At 31.2% G+C, this 25,855-nt stretch overlaps 1 protein-coding gene and 1 long non-coding RNA gene across 2 annotated transcripts in view; both read left to right on the top strand.

The window, feature by feature from the left end:
• LOC107071476 (protein Wnt-4) overlaps positions 1 to 24,504 on the top strand; it is a 77,690-nt gene extending 53,186 nt beyond the window's left edge. Inside the window, exons 2-7 of the mRNA XM_015330507.2 lie at positions 15,886 to 16,084; positions 18,109 to 18,232; positions 18,872 to 19,029; positions 23,200 to 23,377; positions 23,559 to 23,790; positions 24,141 to 24,504. Coding sequence (XP_015185993.1) covers positions 15,886 to 16,084; positions 18,109 to 18,232; positions 18,872 to 19,029; positions 23,200 to 23,377; positions 23,559 to 23,790; positions 24,141 to 24,342 — 1,093 coding nt within the window. The 3' untranslated portion in view covers positions 24,343 to 24,504. The remainder of the gene's footprint in view (positions 1 to 15,885; positions 16,085 to 18,108; positions 18,233 to 18,871; positions 19,030 to 23,199; positions 23,378 to 23,558; positions 23,791 to 24,140) is intronic.
• Positions 1 to 25,855, top strand: part of LOC149031942 (uncharacterized) — a 298,098-nt gene that overhangs the window by 158,683 nt on the left and 113,560 nt on the right. The gene's annotated exons all lie outside the window — the stretch shown is intronic.

Below are 25,855 nucleotides of genomic sequence, written 5' to 3'. Positions count from 1 at the left end.
AATAATTATGTATTTATCAATAATTAATAAACTTTATATGGCGTGTTTTTGACCGGGACTACCGGTTGACCTTAAGTGATGCTCTAACCGCGCGCTCTCCGCCCTCTATCTCGAAAACGATTCAACGTATAAAAAAATTTTTTAAACAAAAGTTGTAGGGAATTTAATCCTCTACAATATTGATAATAAATACAAATAGCGAAAAACCCATAGGAAATGAGATATTGAGTATGACATTTAGATAAGTTAATAGATAATTTATTAATCACATATAATTCATGCAATCTATTGAAATCTTCTTGCATCAAATAAGCATTTAGAGAGCTGGCAATACAATTAAAAATTTTCTAATCATCTACATATAGCAGGAATTTAGAGTTATAAAATACATGACTGATACCATTAACAAATAGTATAAAAAGAAGCAGGCCCAGATCAGAATCCTTCGGAATCTAAGACCTAAACCTACGTTACTTTAATTGCTTTGGAAAATAAATTTATAAATTTAATTATTTAAGATTTACTAGACAAAAAACTAGTTATCCAAGATAGGAAATAGCCATTAAACTGCTAGCAGTTGCAATTTATCTAGTAATACGATTGATTCATTGTATCGAAAGCTTTACTGATATCAATACATGCAGCATCTACTTATTTAAAGGCCTTTTTCAATGTGCGGAGTAAAAAAATTATAGTATTCAATTAAATTGGTAATTGGTGATAATAAAGTGACCAGCAACAAATCCACGTTGCTGATTTGTAATAACATTGTTACGTAAGGAAAAGATAGTTTCCTACTGACTAAATCTTCCAAATCTTAAGTATAGTACTTTGAATACAAATAGGTCGAAAATTTAAGATCGATCATTATGTATTGAATTAACCGGGCAAGTTTTTAATAATGCAGAAAAAATAGCATTCGACAGAGAGTTGTTGAAAATTAACTACAGGATTCTGAACATAAGAAAATTACTCGACTTAAGAAATATAGGAAGAATACCATCGAAACTCAAACTGCAATTAATTCTAAGATTTTTAATTACATGAGAAAAGTTTATCAATTCCAATTGAAAAACTAAATATATTAATGTTAGAGGCAGGAACATTATATTTATTTTTTCTCACAAGCCAGATGTAGAATTATTATATAAAGTTTCAAAAATTTCAACAAGTACATTTAAGATCGATAAATAGTCATCAAAACAGTTAATAGCTTTCAAACACGTTTGTAATGATTTTTGTAGTTTGATTAGATGAGTTTATTCTTTAGAAAACCGAGATTGAGATAATGTAATTAATATATGCCCAGAGAAGAGAAATAAATTAGTCAATTACATAATGAAGATGAAAATAGATGAACTGAACAGTTTCATCTACCGTTAGACCCGTTATTATATTTTCCTAATCAGTTGATGTAAAATATTATAATTATCACAAATTTTACCTTAAAAAAGTTTTTCTTAAAAATAAAAGACAGTATAGGTTTAAATGAAGCAAGAATAAGAATAGAAATCTCAATAGGAAGATGATATTTATCAGGAAGTAGATAAGGGTAAGGTAAAGGTAGAACAGAAAATAATATAATAATACATGAATAGTAAAAAAAACAAGATTAAGCAAACAATGTAAATTTAGGCGGCTATTTAACTGTTTTAGGCTGAAAAGATTATAATAAACAGATATTTCGTGCATATCTTGAGACAAGACATTGACCTATAGATTGATGTTTGGTAAATTATTTTCATCATTAAGTATAAGCATGTAAGAAATCTTATAATCGTCAAAATAAAAATGTTAGAGCCAGTGTTCAGCAAGAGAACTTTTTCCATAATTTTTCCATGGGCTTCATATATGTAGATGTATATGTATATGTATGTAGATGTAGATGTATGTATGTATGTATGTATGTAGATGACAGTGCACAGTGGAATATACATGCTACTATTAATAATCGATTTGAACTTAAAGAAAACTTTAAGAAACAGTTGCACAATCTGTTATAACGTGATCTTTAACTAACAACTAAAGATCTGTTTATTCACAGTTGTAAGAACGCCTCTCTTAAAAGAGCTGTTTAAACAGTTTCCATCAGGCCTATAAACATTAAAGTTCTTTGAACTATTGTAAATTCATAAATAGAGACACTTTAACAAGGTTATGTTTCTACATAAATTATTATATCGTAATTAATAGACAACACGGACATCTAATAATATTTGCCAAGTACATACATCGAGTACACGTGAATTTTGTATAGAAGTCATTTTTTTCTATTCTCATAGTTTATTTTAAAAGATATCTAAAAGTATTGAAAATCTCTATGCTATTAACGTATAAAAAAGTATGTACTCTCGGTAATCCTTTTAATATTAAAATAAAAGGTTGATATATATGTGAGGGTGGATGGGAGGAAGATGAAGAGTGAGAGTGCATGGTATGCATGAAACAATCGATGGACGTTGAAAGATTTGTGAATACGTGCAGCGATATGAGTGTGAGTGCACGCAGCAGTTGAGTGTGAGTACATGTAGCGATATAAATATGAATGTGTGTGGCGGAAAGGAAGGCGAAAGAAGGGAAAGAAAAGCGAGCGTGCATAGCGATATCATCTGATGTTATCGTTTGGTAAGCGCCCCGAAGTCTCTCGAATATTCCCGAACCGGAAATCGGAAAGAAGTCCTTTGTTTAATTGATTGGGAATAGTCTAGAGATTTCGAGAAGGATTGACGGAAGTGATTAAGACCACTGGTGGGATGAATGCGTATATAAGCACGGCGGAAAAAAGCAGCGAGCGCTTTCTTGATTCAGTACGACTAGTTATGAGTGAACAAGTGTGAACGAGTGCAATTACGAGTTTGTGATCTCTAACTATTATTACTTACTTTTTATTTCGATTTATATCTCTTTATTCTTATTACATTAAACCTTAACATTTAAGTATTTGTTTTATTGTAATAAATACTTCTTTGAAATTAAATAAATATTACATATATTTGAAGGTGATTTTTTGTATATAATATTCATTTCGAACTGACTTAGAAAGTGTACCGATTGGCGCTGAAAAATCGACTTTTTGACGAAAAAAAGTAGATTTTTTATTCAAAGTTGCGCTATTTTCACAAAATTTGATTTAAAAAGAAATCCGTATGTATTTCCATAGATAATAGTACATAGTTTAAGAGTTTCTTTCGTTTTTTATTCCAGGTGTTATACTTGTCCAGGTATGAGTCCGCCCGTTTTAGCCAAAAAAAAACAGGATTTTGTTCAGCCACGAATACCGACGCCATTTTGTATCTAAAATATATGAAAATATTTGTTTACATAGTTCAATATATGATTAACCCCTTGACCTACGCGATATCTTAACGTAAGTAACCACTTTTCGCTACCATAAAGGACTACCGGTAGAATGATTGTTCTGTATATCTTGATTTTTAAGTGGCTAGACAGCAACCGCGAACTGAGTAATTTATTAACCGAATAGAAACATGAATTGCCTAAATTGATTCTTTTCTTTAGTTCTTCATTTATTTCATTCGTTTGGTTTATGATAAATCCTAAATACCTAAAGTTGCTGACCTGTTCAAAAATTTTATCCCGGACGACCGAAGTTCCAATACTAAGCACATTCTGAATTCTATTGGTGACCATATATTCGGTTTATAAGTAAATATAAGATTTTCTTTTGATAATCTAAAATATAAAGTATATAGTATATTTCATATTTAAATTTTAAGTATAACAAAATAATAAACAAAATTTTTATTTTGTCCTACTTGAATTTTGTCCAATACAGTAAACACATATACATAATCAGGTATTATATTAAAGAGCTGTATCTGAGAAAGGAAAAACGTTAAGAAATAAGAGACAATAAAAAGAAGGCCAAAAATCATAATCAAAATCACCGTTTGATTCTGAAGCAGTGCAATCTCGTTTTTCAGTTTTTGTGTCGAAAAATCCCAGTACATTTCGAGAGCTATGACAAAGTATATTTGTCACTGCTATCAAAGTAGCGTTAAACAAACGTTATCGTGCTGCTTAGGTTTTTTCACACTCGATTAAGACAAGCGCTATCACGCTGTTCGGGTTTTCTCGACCGTGCTCTTTTAAAAGCCTCTGGAACTCAAACGGTTAAGGAGAAGTTAAAGTCGAATAGGAAAATACATACAGTGGTAGATATTCTTTAGACAAAGAGAGAAGGTTTGAAAAAGATAATAGAAAAGGAAGGAAAGAGGGAACAAAGTGAAAAAACAATAGAACGAGCATATGAAAGAAATGAAAAAGCAAAAGATACAATAAGGAACATGGTAAAAGGGATGATGAGAGAAACGATGAAAGAGTTTGGGAAAGAAATTATGAAAGAGGATAGTAATAAGGACGAGTGGAGAAAAAAGAAGAAAAGAATGATAAAAATTAACGGAGAAAATATGCAAAGTAGGGGAAAAACTTGTAAGAGTAGAGGAAAAGCTTGTTAATGTGGAGGAAAGAGATGGAAGAATTAATATAAGGAAATAAGGGAATGACATGTGGAGAGAAATGAAAACAATCAAAAGGAAAATGGTTGGAAGAAAAGAGAAGAAAGTAAAAATAATATCATGATCAAAGACCTAAAGGTAAATGAAAAAATTTTAGAAGAAAAAATAAGTAATTTTTGGAAAGAAAACTTGAAATGATACTTAAATGGCATAAAACAAAAAAAAAGGGAAGAGAAAACGTTGAGTTTCTATTTGTGAAACTGGTAAGTTGAAAAAAACAGGAGGTGATAGGGAGGAAACATACATTAGGCTTATAAAGAGAATATACATACATCACGATTTGACGTATAAAAAAAAAAGGATACTAGAAGCTTTTAGAAAAAGGTCAGAAAACTGAAAAGAGAGTGAAAAAAAGTAGAAATAGACTGCAAAAAATTAGATATAAAGGAAAATGATTTACTAAGATAAAGACAAGGGATTAGGCGAGGTACAAATACATTAGAAAAGTAGATTTATTAGAATAGCTCACAATCAGTAAAAATTTTCTAGGTCAAAAGCTGATAGCAAGAGCAAGACGTAAGAATCTCGAGAATTGAAATAAAGATATTGAAACACAATGTAAACTATTTAAAATGTACGATTTATTTAATGATTCATTATTAATGAGAGTTGAATAACTAGCAGAAGTTCGGAATATCTAACAAAAGATTATAGAAAAATAAAGAAAGGTATTAACCTGGAAAGAATAATAAAGGAACGCTTGAAATTAGAATTGTGTTAGGGTCAAAAATGTTACAACAAAAACGAAATTAGAAAAATAAATAGAAAAACGTAAAGTATAAGTTAAAGTATAAGCTCTTCTTTTAGTCCCATATTTAACAATTTCAATAATGAAATTACTCAATTTGTGTATATTAAAATATTTCATACATGTCACATACATTTGTTTCTGAACAAATTGCATTAGTTAACAAATTTTTAATGAAACGGTTTCCAATAAATACTTTTTTTCATTTTCTATTCTTCCTTTCCACATTCCTCGTTAAGTCTTAAAAAAATTCTATGTCCTACGCGGAAGAAAGGTACATGTTTGAAAATGATATTAAGAGTCAAGTATTCGTTCTGAGAGACATGAGAAATGTATCCGAAGAACATAAAAAAAAAGAGAAAGCAAGAGACATGTAAAGAGTCTTCAGCATTTGAGAAAGAGCTAGATCTTGAAACGCTGCCAACTACCGAGTAGAACCTCGCTACTTCCTAATGTAACTGAATTTAATGAATCTTATTGTTAGTATACACTAAAATGTCGAGCTCGTTGACCTCGCGACACAGAGAACACCCTAACCGTAACTTTCCTTTGGAAGTATCTTCGTCATCGTCACACGCAACTAAGATGTTACTAATTCCGTATTAGAGCATTATTAATAACTACCTCCTGTGTGTAATTATATATTTTTCAAATCAAGCTGAATGAACGTAAATAAATTATTATTGGACGCAAGTAAAAATATATTTCTTTAATATTTTATTTGTTTATTTTTTCTCTTTTTTTTTTTAAGTAAAAAGATTTACAATCATTAGTTAACAACTCATTAAAATCAGTGCCATAACCTGTAAAACATAGACAAGCATTTTTAAGATATATTTTGTACTTTTCTTTCTTGTCCGTCAAAAGGCTCTCGACTTGTTGCTAGATTCTTGTATAGTAACGTAAAACAGTTTGTCTTTGAGTAACCATAAAACGATGTAGATGTTCAATATCTAAAACAGCAGCAACCATACTCACATAAAGACTAAACGCATTTTTTGCTGTAATAAAACTCTATTGCAAATACGAACTTTATAAATCTCACTTCATTGTTTAAACCAAAAAAAAAGGAAGAAAGTAATCGATCGTATGATCTCTAGCCCATGAAGTAATTCAATATAAAATTTATATCTGTGTAGAAATTGATATAATAATTCAAATCAATAAAGAAAAAAGATAAAGGAAGAGAGAAAGTATGATCAATGAGAGTTAAGAGAACAAAAGTTAGAAAAATTGGATAAATACCAAAGTATTAGAGAAAAATCATAAAAAATTTTTTACTAAATTAAGTCGCCTTCCGTTGAGACGGAATCTACCTTATTCTTCTCTTTCTCTTTCTTTTTTTTCTTCGTGACGATGTAACCGAAATGAAAGTTTTCCAATAAGAAAAGAAAAAACTAATCAGACGGGGTTCTCCGTGATATCAGACTGAGCTCAATGGTCCGTGTACCTGTAAGTTGTAGATATAAGTTGTAGATATACGCCTTTATCAGCAGGCCCTGTACTATGATCCTGATGTTCTCTTCCCTCTTTTGCCTTGATTCTATCCTTTCCTCCTTTATTTCTTCCTTTTTTCTTTCTTTCTTTCTTTCTTTCTTTCTTTCTTTCTTTCTTTCTTTCTTTCTTTCTTTCTTTTCTTCCTTCCTTCCCTCTGTTTTAGCATCTTTCAGAAAGCACACGAGATTACTCCATACGTAATGTACCGTATCGAGCCAACCCTGATTTCGTTTTCTGATCTTTAATCTCTACCCAACGTGTATATCGTATTCCAAAAAAGAAAAAACAGATAGAAATAAAAGTTTCCTTATTCCTGAATATAAATATGGAATATTAATACGTTTATATGAAAAAGGAAAAATTAAGAAAAATAAAATTACTATAATAAAAATAATTTTATTCGAATTTATTAAAAAATAATAAACATTGCATAATGATATTGAATTTGATAAAATATTAAATGTTCTTGTTTTGCTTATTTAAACGAATAATGATGAAGGATGAATTGCATTATAATTTGGAACGAAAAAAGAAAAAGAAGAAGAAAGAGAAACGAAAGTGAAAACCAACTCACAACGAACGTTTCCTGATAATTGTTTTTACGATCGTTTTAACCGTCAAGTATAAAAATCAAGATTCATGGAATGTTCACCCCACTCTTTATCTCAAATATTTTTCGAGCTGAGAAAACGAGACATGATTCACTCAGAGACCCTTGAAAGAATGAAGGATTAGTTTTACGAGAAACACGACAAAGATACGTCCTCCTTATCGGTAAACCAATAAGGAAGAACGGGGTAATCCGTTGGTTTACAAGTTAGGATAAAGGTTTGTTAAGGGTTATATACCATGTAAATAGGCGTGCTCCTTTCTTTTCGAACTTACTTGAAGATAGATGGCATACCATTGGAAGTACTTATTTCTTCACAAAAAATTTCCGTTATTTTACTGGATAAAATATTGAAATATCATTCAGAAAAAATATATTTCTTTTATTGTTAATTTAATTATTAAAGTACTTTATACACGAATAAGTTTTCCATATCATTCAGTGATTTAACAATTTTATTTTTTTATGCATATAACAAGAGAAATAAATTCTATATATTAAATCCGTTTTATGAGAATCACATAAGTTAAAAATATACACTATCGACTATAATTATTTTACCATATCGAAAAAAATACAAATTTTCAATATATCTAAAAGAAATAGATTACCAGTCGTTCATTTTTGTAACAAAATTTAAAAAATTAATCGGTGTTATTAGAAATCTACTTATATAATGGAAAAAAACTTGCAGAATACTTACAAAATGTATAGATTTTAACTTTATCAAAACAGCTATTTTTTACTAAGTAACTGAATTATATTGTATTATACAATAGTTATTTATATAATTATACATAATATCCTAACTAATAAACTGAATTATAGATGTGATTAAAAATTAAGTAATTAATATTATATTGAAAATATTATGTCTTGCCTAAACAAAGTTTTTTAGATAGATGACACATTAAGATTAAATGTAATTATTAACTTTTTGAACAATCAATTTATTTTCTATACAAATACTAAACAAAAATTAGATACGGCACTCATTTAAGCAAACTTTTTACTCATTTTTTAGTAAAATAATTTTTTATTTAGTAGTAAAATAATTTTTACTGATAGTGTATGCATTTACAAATACATATTTATAAAAGATGAAAGGATTTATTATAAATAAGCATTTAAAAAGATTTCTTTATAAGAGAATTCATGGATAAAATGTGTACAACCTCCGTGTGCAATAGAAATGAAACTCGTATTAACATGTGGAAAATAATCAAATAATCAATTGATTGATAATAAACAGTGAGTTTCTTTTAAAATCGTACACCTTTACGCTTCCAGAGTGTTGCTTAAAAACTATCGATATAATGTATTTAGAATGACAAAAATTTAGAAATAAATATATTAATATATCTTAATAACATATTTAACGAATTTTACTTGAAAGCTTTATTTATAACAAGTAAATAAAATAAATACGAAACTAATGTACAGAAAACGTCCGTACCTTAAAATCGTATATGATAATATAACAAGAAGAATATCAAGTTTTTTTATGTGTAACAATTGATTGGTCATCCTTTCTTTGTATTGTTATTTAAATATTTTTTAGTATCAGAACCAGTTTAATACCCATTAAAGTAAGAATAATACAAAGTATATTTGTTTAAAAATTATATATCTATTAATATCCTTGGAATATTAAACAATTTCAACTTGATATTTTATTAGACGAAAATTCTCAACTCAATGTCATCAGTGGCCACAGAAATGTTTATAAAAATATATTTTAGTTTAAACGATCAAAAATATTTGTAGACTACAGTACTGTGTTCAATTTACCTTAATTGATTGATAATTAAATGTGAAAGAAATATATATTATAACCTAAAAACGTGGAATATATAAGTTCAAAGTATGGTCCTCTTCAAAATCTATCGTTGGATCTTCTCTTTGTTCTTTACAAAAATGAGTTAGAATTTTTTTATTGATTTTTGTTTATATGACTTTACGAGGGCTATATATTATATATATATATATATAACGAAAATAATATTTGTAATAAACAGAATTTATTCGTCTGAAAGTCATATAAACATTTTTGATTCTTCAATAAAGGAATTTTAACCAACTTAGCGGACAATGAGTGAATTTCGAATAAGATGATACGTTGAACTTATACTCCGTACTTTTAAACTGCAATGAAAATTTTCTTCGATTAACCCTTTGACTGCTAAAGGCATATACGCTTTCACAAGTCTATCACTATATACGAAAAACGTAAATATACTCCCTAACGTATCCATCAATATATACGAAAGGCGTAAATTTATTATAATACTTTTTACTATTTTACAAATTGGCATGTGTATATTTATGGATTCCTCCGAGATCACGCCTCAGCCAAAAAATTAATTAACAATCATTTAAGGTATGTCGAACACTCTCAAGGTATATCATATTTCCACTCATTCTTCCATAATTAAAAGTATCTTGCAATTACTATCGATCGATGTATCTCATCGAGCACGCGCGCGCGCACACACACACCATAGACAATACACTAGACTTTTCATAATCTTTTTCAACTGTCAATCGACTGTGGGTTCTATCTCGTTATTTCTTTCTCCCTACCTCTATGCTCCCACTTTTTAAGTGGTGCATAAAAAGTGTTATAAAATATAAAAACGTTAGTCGATGATAATAGTATGTTACATATTTTCATCTCTAGTTATTTATAAAATATATTAATATTACCATAAAGATGCATATATTATTTTAATTTTATTTTGTATTTTTATCACTTAATTTTATTACTATTAATAAAGCCAACAATTAATAAAACTGACACGTATGATTAAGACGGTCGATTGTTTAAAACGAACTTTTTAATAATATTTTATAAAAATACTTAAACAAATTAATTCAATTTAGCAAAACGTTCAACATGTATTATAATATTTATTAATTTGTATAAATATTTGAACAAAATAGGAAATACGATAGAACATATGTTAAATATTACATAATATATATGTAATACACATAATTAATGAATAACAACACAGTACTATCAATTAATATACTTGACTAACAAACATAAGTTTCTCATAAAAGTGTACAATAAGTATAGCAATTGGTAGTATTACTTATACATTATTTGTCAAAGAATCGACCTTTTTTATGGCTTATTGTTACATTGATCCAACGATCAAAGAACGTCACTTTTATGTAGATATATTGAACATCGTCAAGTAGGTCCACCTTAGCAAAGGAAGAAAATCTTTTTCTATCTTTATATGTTTTTTTTTGTTAGAAGGCGCGATTTATAGCGTGCAGCGGCCCTCGCGCGAAGAAAGACTCGTCGTCCTTTGCCTGATGTTGCTCGTTAATTTTCGTCGCACGTGTATCACCCTTTGATCGCGCGAGTATGCTAATTGTCGTTCGCCGCCCACACTCACTCTCTTCTTACTCCATAGATAAGAGATAAAAAAGACAAGACGAATATTCTTTACCGCAACATTTGCCAGCAACATCATTCGCGAGAGGAGCTTAAATTATAATTTAGACAAAAATAAATAAAAATCCATTCTCTTGATATTATTGACAAATAGTATATTACTCACCTAGGGAGGTAAAGTAAGAAATGTCTCAGAGTACATGTAATTGGTGGCCGAGGCGAAGCTGAGGTCAACAAACATGTGCTCTGAGGCTTTCTTATTTACTGCCCATGGTGAGTATACATTTTTTCTGCTCGACGTAGGCGGAAAGCGGCAACTTCGTTTTGAACAGCGGGAGAAAAGTTGACGCTTTTCGTCCGGAGGGAAGAAAACAATCTTATCTTATTTTAATTCTTTTTTTTTTTAACGGAGTTGAGTTCGTTTATTCCATTTTGATATTAATGTTGGAAAATGATGTTATATCGATGAAATCCCATCGATATAGTAGTAATAATCCATATAATTAAGCAATTAATTAACATTGAAAATAAAAGTCTTCGTTTAAACGATAAAATTTGTATGGTTTTCATATATAAAAGATATAAAGAATACGTAATTACTAGATGAGAATTGCAAATGATAGAGATAGAGAATTAACGAAGTGAATGGATAGGAAGAAAGAACGATTATATACAAAAAGCACAGAAACTAAGAAGAGAGAGAGAGTAAAAGAGAAGACTGGGAAGGGTTGGTAGAAGAGAAGGAAATACTGAGAAAAGTACCGTAAAGATAGGTGGCGTACGTACCAATGTAAATATGAACGATCCATCCCGCACGATGTCGCAAACAGAGAAACTAGTACTCTATTTGATATCCCTGGGGCTCGAGGTCTGCATTTTCAGATTTACTGCGTGCGTGAATATGCCGACATGTGTTCGGCACTACGTGAAAAGGAAGTGGTGGGGAACTGAACTGTGTGAGGGACCCCATACAATGCTGTTCCCGTGAGGGAAGCGTTGCATCCCCTAATTAAGATTGGCCTTGTTTCAAGCGGCTCACGAAATGATTCGCTAATCTCTAGAGGCTGGATCGTACGACATACATATGAACTTATATATCGTACAATCGTTTATATGAATATTCGTTGGATGGTACGGTGTTCTTATGCCAACTAATCTCTGTAAATCTCTGCGAACTCTTTATAATTCTTCTTTCTTTACGCGTATTAGTTTCGAATATTACGAGGTTATCGAGGCATTAAAAATACGCTTGCCTTTAAAAAAGATATTCGTCGATTAATTTTCTTATCATTCTTGATTCTCCTAGTGAATAACGACTTTTTCAGATTTACTCTAATCCGGTGTATGAATCTATTTCGATGAATACGATAATCCCATGACGCGAACTCCACCAAAATATAATATAAATATATATATTACCAAAATATAAATATATATATAAACTAAAAACAAATATATTGCATGAAATATAAAAAAGTAAAGTCAAATGTATTATTATTAAAATTTGTAATATTCTAACTATAATTGTTATTTCTACACGTGATTAAAATTTTAAACAAAACGAAAGAAAGAAATAAAACAAACTATTGTTTGTTCGTTATTAATCGCTTCTATAATGTGAAAGATAATGAAAAATAGAAAGATATTCCCTGAGAGTAGAAGAAATTTGTAAAATTTTCTCAACACTTGTGTACTCTCCTCGAACATCTTTGAAAGTAGTTGTTGACTTCTCTAACAAGTGAGATTTGTTTGAGACATACCGAAGGCCCGAGGAAAACTAAAGGGTTGATCAAAATCATGGAGTTGATCCGTGGACATGGTTGTTAGAGACTGTAATCGATACTAATTAGCATTGTGCAAAGTTACGTTCGTACGATGGCCGGCGGCGATTCACATCATAAACGCACGCGTTTCAATCCCTTCTCTTTCTCTCTCTCTCTTCATTCACCTAACATACCTAGCTGCCTGCCTACCTACCTACCTATCCCACTTATAGCTTTTAATACTAAATATAGTATACACGATTGTACATCGTATTGTGGGCTTTTGAAGATTTATCCCTCCATTATACTGCCGCTCGTGAATGTTCCCGACGTAAATGGGCCCTATCGCTGTCACGTGGACAAAGCGCTGACCGACGTGGTTATGACGGCAACGCGATACCCCTTTAAGTAATAATAATAATCGCGGCGGTAATGGTTGTGCTTCGATATACCTATGTGTATGTGAGTTCTCTCTTTTTCAATGCTTCTCGTTTTCTCTCTTTCCCAAATCCCAATTCCACCCCCCCCAAATAAGGAGTACCCCTTTCCTCATACCAATACTACTAACCTTCATCATCGTCGTTATAGTCGGACGACGCGACGCATCATCGGATCTGAATATGGATTCTTTTCTTTCCTACGGACGCTTTGTCGAGTTATTATTCGCCCTCGTATCCTGCCCCGCCGCCGTTACCGTCGTCACCAAGAGCGAACGAGCAACGAGCCTTTTTCCCTAACCGTCTCGACTTACCCTTGGCCTTACCCTTCGATAAAAGCCCGGTGCTCTAGTGTGTATCCGCGTTTCTCGACTCCGACCAAATCGCGAGGCTCCTTTAATGGAGTCGTCTCAATACAAATATTCCTTTTCAATTCCTTCATTTTCAACGAATCTCCAAAATTTCAATAAAACGATCACGATTTTAACCCAACACATAATCGATTAGTACGTATTTTATTTTTATTTCATTCATCAAAATAGTGCTAATAAAGTAATGCACTAAAAAGTAGTGCTTTTAGTAAATTAAAATTATATCCAATATCATGTATAAATGTCATATATTGGCAGATATTAACTAAAAAGTTTCACTCGTTTTAACAAGTTCTACAATGTGTACATTCTTAATTTTATTTTTCTTAATACCAGTTACATAAAATTAAGTGATTAATATTATTTCGTAAATTATTATATTATTCCATTCGCTCTGTTTATCGAATATATTTTACTGAAAAATATACCTTCTGAAATAGTAAATGAATAATTTGACATTAACGATGAAATTATCTTGATAAAAAATCATACCGATTGTATTTTAGTCTTGGAAATTTAGTCTGGACTGCAATGCTAATACAAACTTTAATTAATTTTTGTTAGGGTTTAAAAAGGATCCCCCTCTTAATAGTCAAGGGTTAATATATACGAGTTTAGGAGCGAAGTCAAGCCGAACATATATCTTGGCGATGAAGGGCGATCGAGCAATACACAGAACATCACCCTCAAAACGTTCGATGAGTCACGACGATCGACCAAGTCGGCAGGATCGTGGAAGGCTTTACAATTCTCGTAACGCGTTACGTCTTCGATTTTACGGTCGAGACTTTAGTTCTTTTTCACTTTAATGGCCCTTGGCGGCTTTTCCTCTTCAGCATTTCTTGACCATGTTGGATACAAGATTTGTCCCTTTAACTAATGTACCCGATCAATGTACATATCCGTTTTTTTTTCACAACTACATCTACATCTAGAGATCCTTTCTACAAGAATTTTAAATGAACTTTAATAAATTATGTCAACTATACTGAAACAAGATTCAGATGAAAAATAGGATGATTTATAACATTACGTTGAATAACACACATGGCGTACCTTTGCAACTTAAAATAAGTATCAAATATTTTGAGAGACATCCTATATGACTACAAACCATAAAAGGAAATATTCCTATCTATACTATTGCTTTTCGTATGATTTAACAACGAAGTGTAATATACACATAGATATATGTGTGTATATGATATTTATAGAACCGATTTCATCATGTTCGAGACGACTACTATACTCTTTCTCTCTTTCTCGCGTATCAATTGCAATATCGTGAACGCACCCATATCATTCTCTCCTCTCTAATTCTTCCTATCATCATCGAGGAAGGGTGCTGCTACCTAAATCGGTTATTTGAACATAGGCTCAGCTCGACTGTAAACATGTTGCATGAATTCTCACAACACAAGACGGATACTTATCATCTTGACATTGATTAAACTGCGAATTTAACTTTCCAAACGATCTTTCTCAAAATAGTAAAAAGGGAAAGAGATGCACTTACTATATCTTACTTTCTTTCTTTCTTTCTCTCTGTCAGTTTTTCGAGGTCCATGTATGTACTCGAAAAATACACAAGAGATAACACATTGAAGATAGGGTCCGGGACACGCGAAGCAGTGTGTAGACCATAAAGACAACTTGGACTCCTGCAAGGGTCGTAAACCGTCGTTACCAAACAAACCCCGAAATAGTCGAAGCATATGAAAAGTTGAGAATCTCATAGAGGTGGAGAATTACTAAAAGGAAATCTTTTAGAACGTAAAAAGTATTTCTTCATTCGAACGCAAACAAACGATAACGTAATACCAACTGCTGATATCTTTTAAGGATCCGATATTTTTTTTTTCTTTTTTCTTATGCTCTTTCTAAAGAAATTCAAAATCTTATCTTTTTTTCCTCGATTACAAAACTATCCACGGTCACGATCATGATACGTCCACCCGAGTCATTCCGTAGAATGGTTCTTGATCGATCCGTCATGTTAACTGTAGATCTTCATGTTTCGTCTTTAATTCGTGGTTTTATAAGAAGAAAAAAATAAAATTTCTCGAGGACACAAATATTTCCTTCCTTCGAGAAATCCTTATCTCTACAGTTTGTCTCAGCAACAAATAAAATTGTATAAATAACACCTGTAGAGAGAAAAAGATAATGATAGAAAAGAGATAAGATATTTCTAAAGTTTTATTTTTTTCTCTTCAAAAAAAGATAAAATAAAGGAGAGCAATCAAACAACATGGCAAGGTTCTGTGTCTTATCCCCCCTCTCTCTCCCATCAGCCTTTCTCCCTCTTCTCAAATCAGAACACAAGAGGGCTTCCACTCACTATAATTTTCACTCCGAATACCTGCTCTAATTATAGGTACTTCAACGAAAGACGCCGCAGTAGGCGTTTTTCTTCTTCTGGTAGCGCGCAAAGACAAGAAATATATGTGTAAGATGAAAAAAAAAGAAAATTGATTTCTCTTCCTACTCACTCTTTTCTCTCTTTTTTTAGGTATTTGGGATTGGAGCCTCGCTTGAGCGGATCGGTCCAGAGTGTTGGAGGCGGTGCCGACGGTGCAGACGGACAACAGGGTTTGGGCATTGCTGGCGCAGGTGTGATCGGTCCTGCTAGTGCTGAAAAAAATTGCAAAAGTGTCCACCTCAGTGTCAAGCAACAACAAATTTGTTCGCGCTCACCACCAGTTCTTCAAGTACGTTATTACGTAAACGACTAATAACGTCGAACTTGTCATTAATTTACCGTTGATATCGACGCTTCATCACAAATCCAAAATTGAATTTAATGTATGAAAGTGGTATGAATTTAATTTAAAAAATAATTATTTTTCATTCAATTATATTCATTAGCTTTTTCCTACTACAATCTTTTATCCTTTTTTTAACTTATAATATTAAAATCGATAAAAAGTGGAATTATATTATTTTCCAAAATAACTGCTCACTTGATACTAAAGAAGAAATAAAATACCTGTTATAGATAAAAAATATTTTGCCTTTAAGTTGATATTTTTCATTTTTAATTACCTGACGAATAATTATACCTTTATTATATATATGTATATTTAACATAAATTTCATATATTTTGGGTAAAATAATTTATATATCTTTTTTTTTTTTTCTTAATACAACGAGAAGAACAATTCTAAGAGATTTTAACGAGTTTTTAATGGTCAATCAAGCAGTTAAATACAAAGCAACGTGTGATTACTATTTTCGAGCTGGAAAGGGATCGTCAAGACTTTATCTTAAAGCAAAGATTTATGTTTCACGTAAATAATTAATACAAAAGTGATAAATTTCAATAAAATAATAATAATCACATTAAAATAAAGGTATATATAAGACTAAGGAAATACCAGTTGCATATTTAGTAGATCTGTTAATTTTGTCAAATTTCTCTTAAAAAAAAATTTGATTATTATAAACATTACATTAATTAAATTAAAACGTACAATTAGGAATTTATGCAGTCAATAACTAAAAATTTGTATATGATAAATACAAATATGTGTCCTCTATCACAATATCTAAGATACGCAATTGCTGAATATGTTCGAATTGGTTGAACAGTGCAATGATAACGTAATTATTTGAAAGTATGTATTAACTAAAAATCATGAGAGAGTGAAAGAGAACGATCTCTCACCGATCATGCTGGGAAAGTATCGGCCTAGCTGCTTCGATTCCATGCGTTACGAAATGGAGAAGGGTCGGAAAGATGAATACGACGAGCGAGTTTCCAAACGTTAAACCGAGTACAAATGATGGTCGTCTCTTAAAAGAATTACACGGCGAGTTAATCGAAAGAAAAAGACAAAAGAGATAGAAAAATACTTCTTGTTTTTGTTGCACCGTAAAACTGCTGCTGGTGAACTCACCTGGATCAAGGTGAAACTCAGCTTTAAATTCCCAAAAATCGCGTTTACCTTTCTCTAATGCACAAATCCTGTCGCATGACCTAGAGGTGGAAGAAAGAAGGTGGTTAGCAGAGGTGATGATGGTCGACCGACTAGGAACCGGTGCCTAGGTAAACTCGAGACTCGATATTTCTTTGAACGTTGCCGACCATCCCGGTTTTCCCAGACTGACTGCCGACATTCAAGTCTCGCTCGGAGTTACCGACAAAAGACACCGACATGAATATTCATTCATCAAATAGGACACACCTATGACCGTCTTTCTTCTTCCTCGTAGTACCTTCATTTTTCTTATCCATTGATTTTTTATTGTTTCGATCACGAAATCAAAAGATTATAATTTTTAAAGAGAAATCGTTAACTAATGAATTCATTTTCTAATACCGATACTCGAAATTTGCTGAAATGTATCATTTGCGTTATTATTTTTTCTATGGTAACAAAATTTAAATAACAGTGAATAGTATATATATATATATATATATATATATATATATATATATATATTTATTATATATTTATTATATATATTATTTTTATATTTATATATAAATAAGTATTTTATAATATATAAAGATAATTGTATACAAATATTTTAATAATAACAGTTCATTGATAATAGCAAGTAAATTATTCTAATATCATTATAATATTTTTTATTCATATCGTCATTACATTCGTACATATTACTACTTTATACAAGTTTTATGTGTTTATTTTTAAATGGATGCCTATGTATGAGCGATTAGTATCTTACTCAAAATGTGTCGAAGCTGACTTACTTAAATTTTCACAGGCGGTAAGCGCAGGCACAAGATTGGCAATCGAAGAATGTCAGCACCAATTCCGGTCAGCAAGATGGAATTGCTCAGTCAGTACAGACAATCCGGACAATATTTTTGGTGGTGTCATGCTAGTCAGTAAGTACTGATTATAACTTTTCAATAGAATGCGTTATTATATTGCATACCTTGTCTTTCATTTAAACGCTTTTTCAAACGTCTAGATCAGTGTTTCTCGACCTATAAATCACGCCAGATTTTTAAATAGATTGCAAGATAATAGCTGTTACCTTACGCTAAAGCATAAAGTAATTAATTTGCAAAAGATTTCCAGAAAGTTTTAATAAAAGGTTATAAGAATTAATGTTTAATAAAATTCGCAAGAATAGCGTTATTGGAACAATGTACCTTTACAACAATACCATATACGATGACTCTAATTTACCTGATTTTTAATAATTATGTATTATAAACATTTAAGTTACGATATTATTATAACAATTAAATTTATTGTACCACACGGCAAACAGGTTAACATTTATAATTAGCTAAATTGATCTGATTAAACATTAAATATCATCTACATTGATTAATGTATTATAACCAGTATAAATAATAAACATATAAATTGTATAAATATCTTATTTATTGTCATGCATGTACCATATGTAAACATTTTGAAGATAAATATTTATAGGAAAATTTGATCAATTGCTTATCAATGTATTGGCATTTAAACAATTTAAAAACAATAAAAATAATCGTTTTAATTCACAGATAGTCGAGAAGCTGCATTCGTTTACGCGATATCAGCAGCTGGAATCGCTTACAGTGTAACTAGAGCATGTTCAAGGGGCGAACTGACAGATTGTTCCTGCGACAATCGAATTAGGACGCGCCGACCAAATAACTGGCAATGGGGTGGTTGTAGTGAGGTCAGTATATCTCTCTCTTCCTATCTAATTGACCGTTCAAAAAACGATTAAATACTTAAATGCTATTCAACTATAATTGACATAAATTCATCGTACGAATTCGTAATTAATTGATGCGTAATTGTCTACAAAGAAATTACATAACAACGCTTTCGTCAGCAATTTCAGAGAAATTGAGTTCAATTGGCGATCTAAGGTTTCCTTGAAAGAAAACTTCACTCAATACTCCCGTTAAATATCATTTTTTCTAATATCTTTTTCCTTTTTTAAAATTAATATCATTTGAACAATATAGTACTTCAACCGAAAAACAGTGACACTCCAATGTCATGAGTCAAAAGTGAAAGTTACTTTTTACTCTTTTCAAATATTTCTTCTTATACAGTGAGGTAGAAAATATTCGTACACCAATCAATTTGAAATAAAATGTTGGGAAATTGTAGTTTATTAACTAATTTTTTATAAACAATGAATTTGTACATATTCTTGAAGGTTTCTACAATAGATATAAAGAAATAAAAAAAATATCATGTGTGCACATCACACGTGTTAGAAGTGAAACTTTCTTAAAACCAAGCCTCGAGAGAATGAGTCGAATACGGAGTATCAGAAGTAAGATAATTATAGGATTTATTTATTTTAATATTGTTACCATATATATCAAAGGGCACCAGTATGATCAGTGGGTGGAATAACTGATAAAAACTACACTTTTCTAAATTTAAGCAATAAAAATGGAATGCTGAATGCGATGCGATATATAGATTTACACAAAAATCATAGGATGTTCGTTGACGGATAGTTACCCCGTAAATATAATATATCCTTTTTTGAAACTCTGGTAGATGATAGTCTTTCTGTAAATTTGAGATACATTTATCATGGGTCAGCACATCTAAATATTTTTTGTTGTTGCTACTAATTCCGTTAGATGCTTAAAAAAGAACGGAACAAATTTGGTCGTATTTCTTTCGTTTCTTCGAGTTTTTAATTAAAGATTCTAAAATCTATTTTTCATTTTCGTTGTATTATTTTATAACTTTTTAATTTTTCTTAATTTTTTTTCTATATTTCTTAAATAAGTTATATTATTGTATTTTTATTGGAAATAAAATAGCAAATAAGGTTTATTTGTTTGTGTCACGTATCCAGTTTCTTTTATTTAAAAATGTTTCTATTTTATTGAAAAATTAGTATAAATTTCCTAAATACCCAAATATTATGATTAAAAAACATGTCTTTGGATATTTATAAGAAAAACATAGAAATGAAACAATCAAGTTTCGAGAAAAAGAGACGAATGCATAGTATCAAGAGTAAAATAATTGTAGGATTTATTTAAAATAATATTGTTACCATATATATCAAAGGGCACCGCTATGATCTAGGGGTAGATGACAAAAACTATCACTTTCCAAATTATATCAATTAAGATAGAATGCCGAATGCGATAGCCATAGATAGAAACAAAAATATATATATAGACATGTAGGATTGGGTTTAGTGTAGAGGTGCGAGGTTAACGTACACCCAGTTTAATCCTACTGATAAAATATATATTTAAAATATATAATATTTATTTATAATAAATTAAAAAATTGACAAGAAAAACGAAAAAATCGGCAGAAACATACGAGCTATAAGTATTCGAACAGTTCTTATTTCGAACTATTTGCAAAAGAATTTGCATATAAACCATAATGTAAAAACGTCACGTAATTTTTTTTAGTTATAATTGACCTTGTCAGTATGTTTGTAACCGTTATCCGTATTAGTAGAGTTCAAAATTTTTAAAGATGGAAAATTATTGTTGAAAAATGGGACGAAAACATGTTGAAATAACAATAGAAGAAAGATTGAAGAATAGAAGAAAATTGATTGGTGTATGAATATTTTCTACACTCACTGTAGTTTTTCTTTCTATACCCGTTACTTGCTAAACTAATCGCCTTTTACTTTTATCTGCGAAACAAAGGAGAAATAAACGTATTTTTTATGGCGAGCAAAAGCTGGTAATACGAAATAAAATCTAGTTAGGACGGTCTAACGAACTAGAAATTGAAAAAAAAAAGAAGAAAAAAACTAAGAATACAACGAAAACGAATTTTGTTCCCCATCTTTTGTAACTGCTAGGTTATACCATTGTAGGGGGATTAGATAAGCTACTTTTTAAGGATTACTTTCCCTCGCCCCGTTACTTTCGATACCTCCGGAAGCCCGCAAAGTAGTGTACCTCGTAAATTAAGGTTAAGAAAGTAGTATAAACTAACCACGGCGGACTTTCAAAACACGATTCTGAAGTTTTTTCAAACGTGAGTTTATACAGGGATGTTTCATTAATAAAATCCAACTTTTAGGCAATTCTAATAGTCTGGCTTTTACATAGGATATTATATAAGCATAAAAAGGAATAAATATTTCCTTTTTTAGTAACAAAATCTTTCACAAATGAACATTAGAAAAATACTTACAATGAAGGTATTTTAAGCAAATATTATAATGTTCGAAACATCATTATCTCACAGAGTACCTATTATTAACATATTCTAAATCATTCAATATTACCACTGTTAACATAATATGTTTTGTTCTTTAGAATAAATAAAATTTCTTAAATTGTGTGAATATTTAGTATATCGATTATAATGTTAATTTATCGAACTATACATTTAATTACAATGTATGCCGAGAAAATAAACAGTTACTTTGTATTAAATTTTCATTCGATCGTTAAAAGCACATATATATATATATATATTTATACGATATAATGACTCGTAATAATCAACTAATCATATTATTGTATACATAGAATATATTACGATGTGGCAATAATTCTCTCAAGGATCTTGATCGATGATATATGCATAAACCAAATGTTAAGTATTGCACTTGCTATTTATTGTTAGTACAAACCAAGTTCTTGTATGTCTATCGCGAGGAAAACTAGCCAAATTTGTCTAAACCGGTTCGATACTCTTGTCTCGATGCACTAGCTCAGAAAGTTGAACGATCCTTAAAAGATTACTTTAGTTCGTAGCTTCGAAAAATTAAATGATTTTCAGAAATTCTTTTTTTCACGAAAATTACTTAACACTTACAATTAGAGGTAATTTATACCTTTTATGGATATATTTGTTTAGATTTAGTCACATTACACACTATTTCGTCAATCGAAATATATGAATTTCTTTATAGCTTCAATTCTGTTAAATCGCCCAAACTAATATAAATATGAAATTTATAATAAAATATACTTAAAGAAAGTAAAGGATTTAAGAAAAGACGAAATTAGTAAATTTTTTGTACTATGATTAAGCATTTTTTTGTAAGGTCTTATGAAAATATATTTGGATATACTCGGATATATGCAGCAATGATCATTCAAGGAGAGCGAGAGAATGAAAGAGTAAGAGGTTAAAGATAAAGAGGGTAGAGCGCTACCGTCTCGACCTCCCTCTCTAAGCGCGTAAACCTTAACCCTGGTCGAAGACAAAGCTTGTTCTCTAAACGGATGCATTTCGTGCGAACGGCTGACCCCTTGTAGACTTTGCAAGCTTACAACGGGATTAAGGGGGTTAAGCTTGTTAACTTGCAACAATCCGCCGCCGCACCGACCCCTTTCTCGTTCGTTCTTCGCTCTCCACATGGGCGCAGCACAACACAGAGAACGATAGTAATGCTAGTGCAATGGTGATGGCAATAGCGTTTCCGTTGCCATTTTCGTTAGTAATAGTATGTTGGTGACGGTGTCGGTGGTGACGTCAAGGAACTCATCGCGTTTCCTCCAGGATTACCATCAAGAGGTATTATGATCGTCCATTTCTCCATTTTCGTTCTCTGCTAGATTCTCACCGTCTTTGAACTCCCCTTAACGAGTCAGATCCCATAGGACAGATGTCTTGGACGAGCGAGCAGACAGATTTTCGAGATAACGATGTTTGTTTTCCAACCTTGTCTTCTTTCATTCCAGTGATCGAGCGTGCAGCAGGATTCATCGTTCGAAAATACTACTGGCGTATAATTTCGTTTTAACGTAGGAAATTTCGTTGAGATACGCAAAGGTTGCGTCAAAGTGTTAATTAAAAGTCGATTTAACACTCGTTAACAAAGATTTCTCCCATTTTTATGTGCTCATGTGTCTACGTAGATCGCTTTACTTATCTTTAGGACATACATTTTGGGGACAAATTCTCCAGAGAATGGACGGATGGTGCTGAAGAACCAATCAAGGAAGGAATTACGAATAATGCTAAAGGACTGGCCGGTCAACTGATGAGAAAACACGACAGTGAGGCAGGCAGGCGGGCTATCCGTTCGAAAATGAAACGTATTTGCAAATGTCATGGTAAGTCATTTCCCTTCTAAGCTTAAATACTCTAAGTTCATCTGTTCAAATTTTGGTAATAAAAGAGAAAAAAAATTACATATTTTTTAAAGAAACATTCTGTATATGTCATATCTTACAAAATCTATAATACATCTTTAATATTTTGAATTAGTATTGTTAATGGATTAAAAATTCGTAGGTATGTCCGGTTCATGCAGTGTCCGCGTATGCTGGAGGAGACTTCCAGCATTCAGAGAAGCCGGGACAGATCTCGCAGCTCTTCACGATGGGGCAGCATTGGTACGACTGTCTCAACGAGGCGGCAGAAGACCCGCAAGACTGAGGCCCGCGCAACCTGATCTTAAACGACCGAATAAGACGGATTTAGTCTACCTGGACGATAGTCCTGATTATTGTGAAAGAAACATCACGTATGTTTTTATATCCATAAACACAAAAATGTATAAAATAATAAAAAGCCGTGTTTAGGTCAATTATTAGAAAAATTATTTACATAAAAATTATTTTAAAAATTAATTCTTTACAGAAACAATAAATAAGTAATTAAGAAACGGCAAACGATGCGTCATTTTGAACACTTTTATACTAACAATATTTTAATACTATCTCTTGAACATACATGAATTGTAATGACAGTAAAATTTTCTGGTTATTAATAATTTTTTACAATGATTCATACAGATGTCTTTCATCAATTTATAAAATGATACAAAATAAAGAAAAAAATAAGGAAATAGATTAATCGTTGGATTGATCGTAGATTGGGCATTCCTGGAACGAGAGGAAGAATCTGCAACCGAACATCACCGGGTCTAGATGGTTGCCGGTTATTATGCTGCGGTCGAGGTTATCAGACAAGGGTACGGGACGTCACGGAAAAATGCAGTTGCCGATTCGTCTGGTGCTGTCACGTGAAGTGCGAACTCTGCAGACAAAGGCGCGAGGAACATATTTGCAATTAGAGAAGAGATAGACTGTTGTCGCACGACTCATGCCATGTGACGTTCTTCTTTTCGATGAGAAATGCCATCAATGTCGGGGTAGATTGATGTGTCCGCGAAATAGTTCGTTTGTTCTTATCGCTCAATTTTCCGTAGCGTTTATAAAAGAAAAAAAGAAAGGAATATACCAATATCCGCCGCGAGAGGCTAGAAAAAAAGAAAAAATAACGATATACGACGTATTGAGAGAAAAATGACAAAGAAGGTAAAGAAAAAAAGCGTTCTGTACCTGACAGTCAGAGTGTCGTAAATAATCCACTCTTCGGCAATGTTTATTTAAGTTTAGTTATCTATAATTTCGGATACTCAGGGTAATACGCTTTGTCCGCGCTTCTCTCGTATGATAGAAAAAGCCATCGATAGCGTGCGCGAGGGCGAGCGGATCCCTCGAGTTTCAGTATTAATAATGATATCGGTATGTCAGGTGACGACATAGATATATGTATACCCTCGTTGGAGTTACGAACACGTGGCTCGTTATGCTAGTCTGGCTCTCAGGTGCAGCGTTGACCGCGTGGATATTGACAACTGAAGATTGACAAAGTTTATATAACTCTCGCTCAAAAAATAGAAGTCGATGATTGTGTTTTCAAAATCTTTTTTCAAGATCTTCTTTTTTATAGAATATCCCATTTAAAATCAAAACCCAAAATATAAATATTTCCATTGGATAGTAGGATGGAAGAATGTTACAGAATAAAATTGCACTGTTCGTATAAGAAGAAATACAATAAAACAATTTCTTTTTCTTTTCAAGGACATTTCTTAAGATATCAAGATCATTAATGCTTTTTTAGGTAGAATAACGTTTTTTTTTTATATAATATTAGAATAATAATATAATAGCTCTTAAGTAAGGAAATACTATTTCATCTAACGTTAAAATGATTTTGAACAAAACTAACGTTTGAATAAGAAAATATGTGAAATTCTTAACTCTTAACGCGTGTTAATCTAATATACGTAATATACGTTTCAAGTCATGGTTACTATTATTTTTTCCACAAAGCATAATTAATGTTCAAAATTATGTCTTTATATGAACATACATATTTTCTAAAATATAAAATTACAAAATGTCATATGTTCTACGATGACCAAATGGCATCATATGCCGTCTAACATCTTTCATGTTTTACTCATGATAAACATTAATTTTTATCTTAACCCCCCCCCCTAAATTGTCTTTTTCTATTCATTTGTCGTTTAATTTACTATTATTTATGTACAGATTTGAGATCACACAATATAATCTTAAAAATATGTAATTGTAACAAAAACGAATAAGCTTAAGACTTTTTTGTCTTATTTAAGCATAATTTTCTCACTCTAAGTCATCTAGAAATCAAAATAAAATATCCTTTGAATTTGTTTGATAAAAAGCTATCGTACATGGTAACAATAATATACCATTCTACCTAAAAAAAACAATGATTTGAGTATTTCAAAAAGATGACCTGGAAATAATAAAATT

Source organism: Polistes dominula, unplaced genomic scaffold, assembly GCF_049000335.1.
Source record: "Polistes dominula isolate Pdom_NZ unplaced genomic scaffold, Pdom_raw_medaka contig_168, whole genome shotgun sequence".
NCBI lineage: Eukaryota > Metazoa > Arthropoda > Insecta > Hymenoptera > Vespidae > Polistes > Polistes dominula.
Note: the sequence above shows the minus strand (reverse complement) of the source record. Positions and strands in the feature narration are given on the sequence as shown.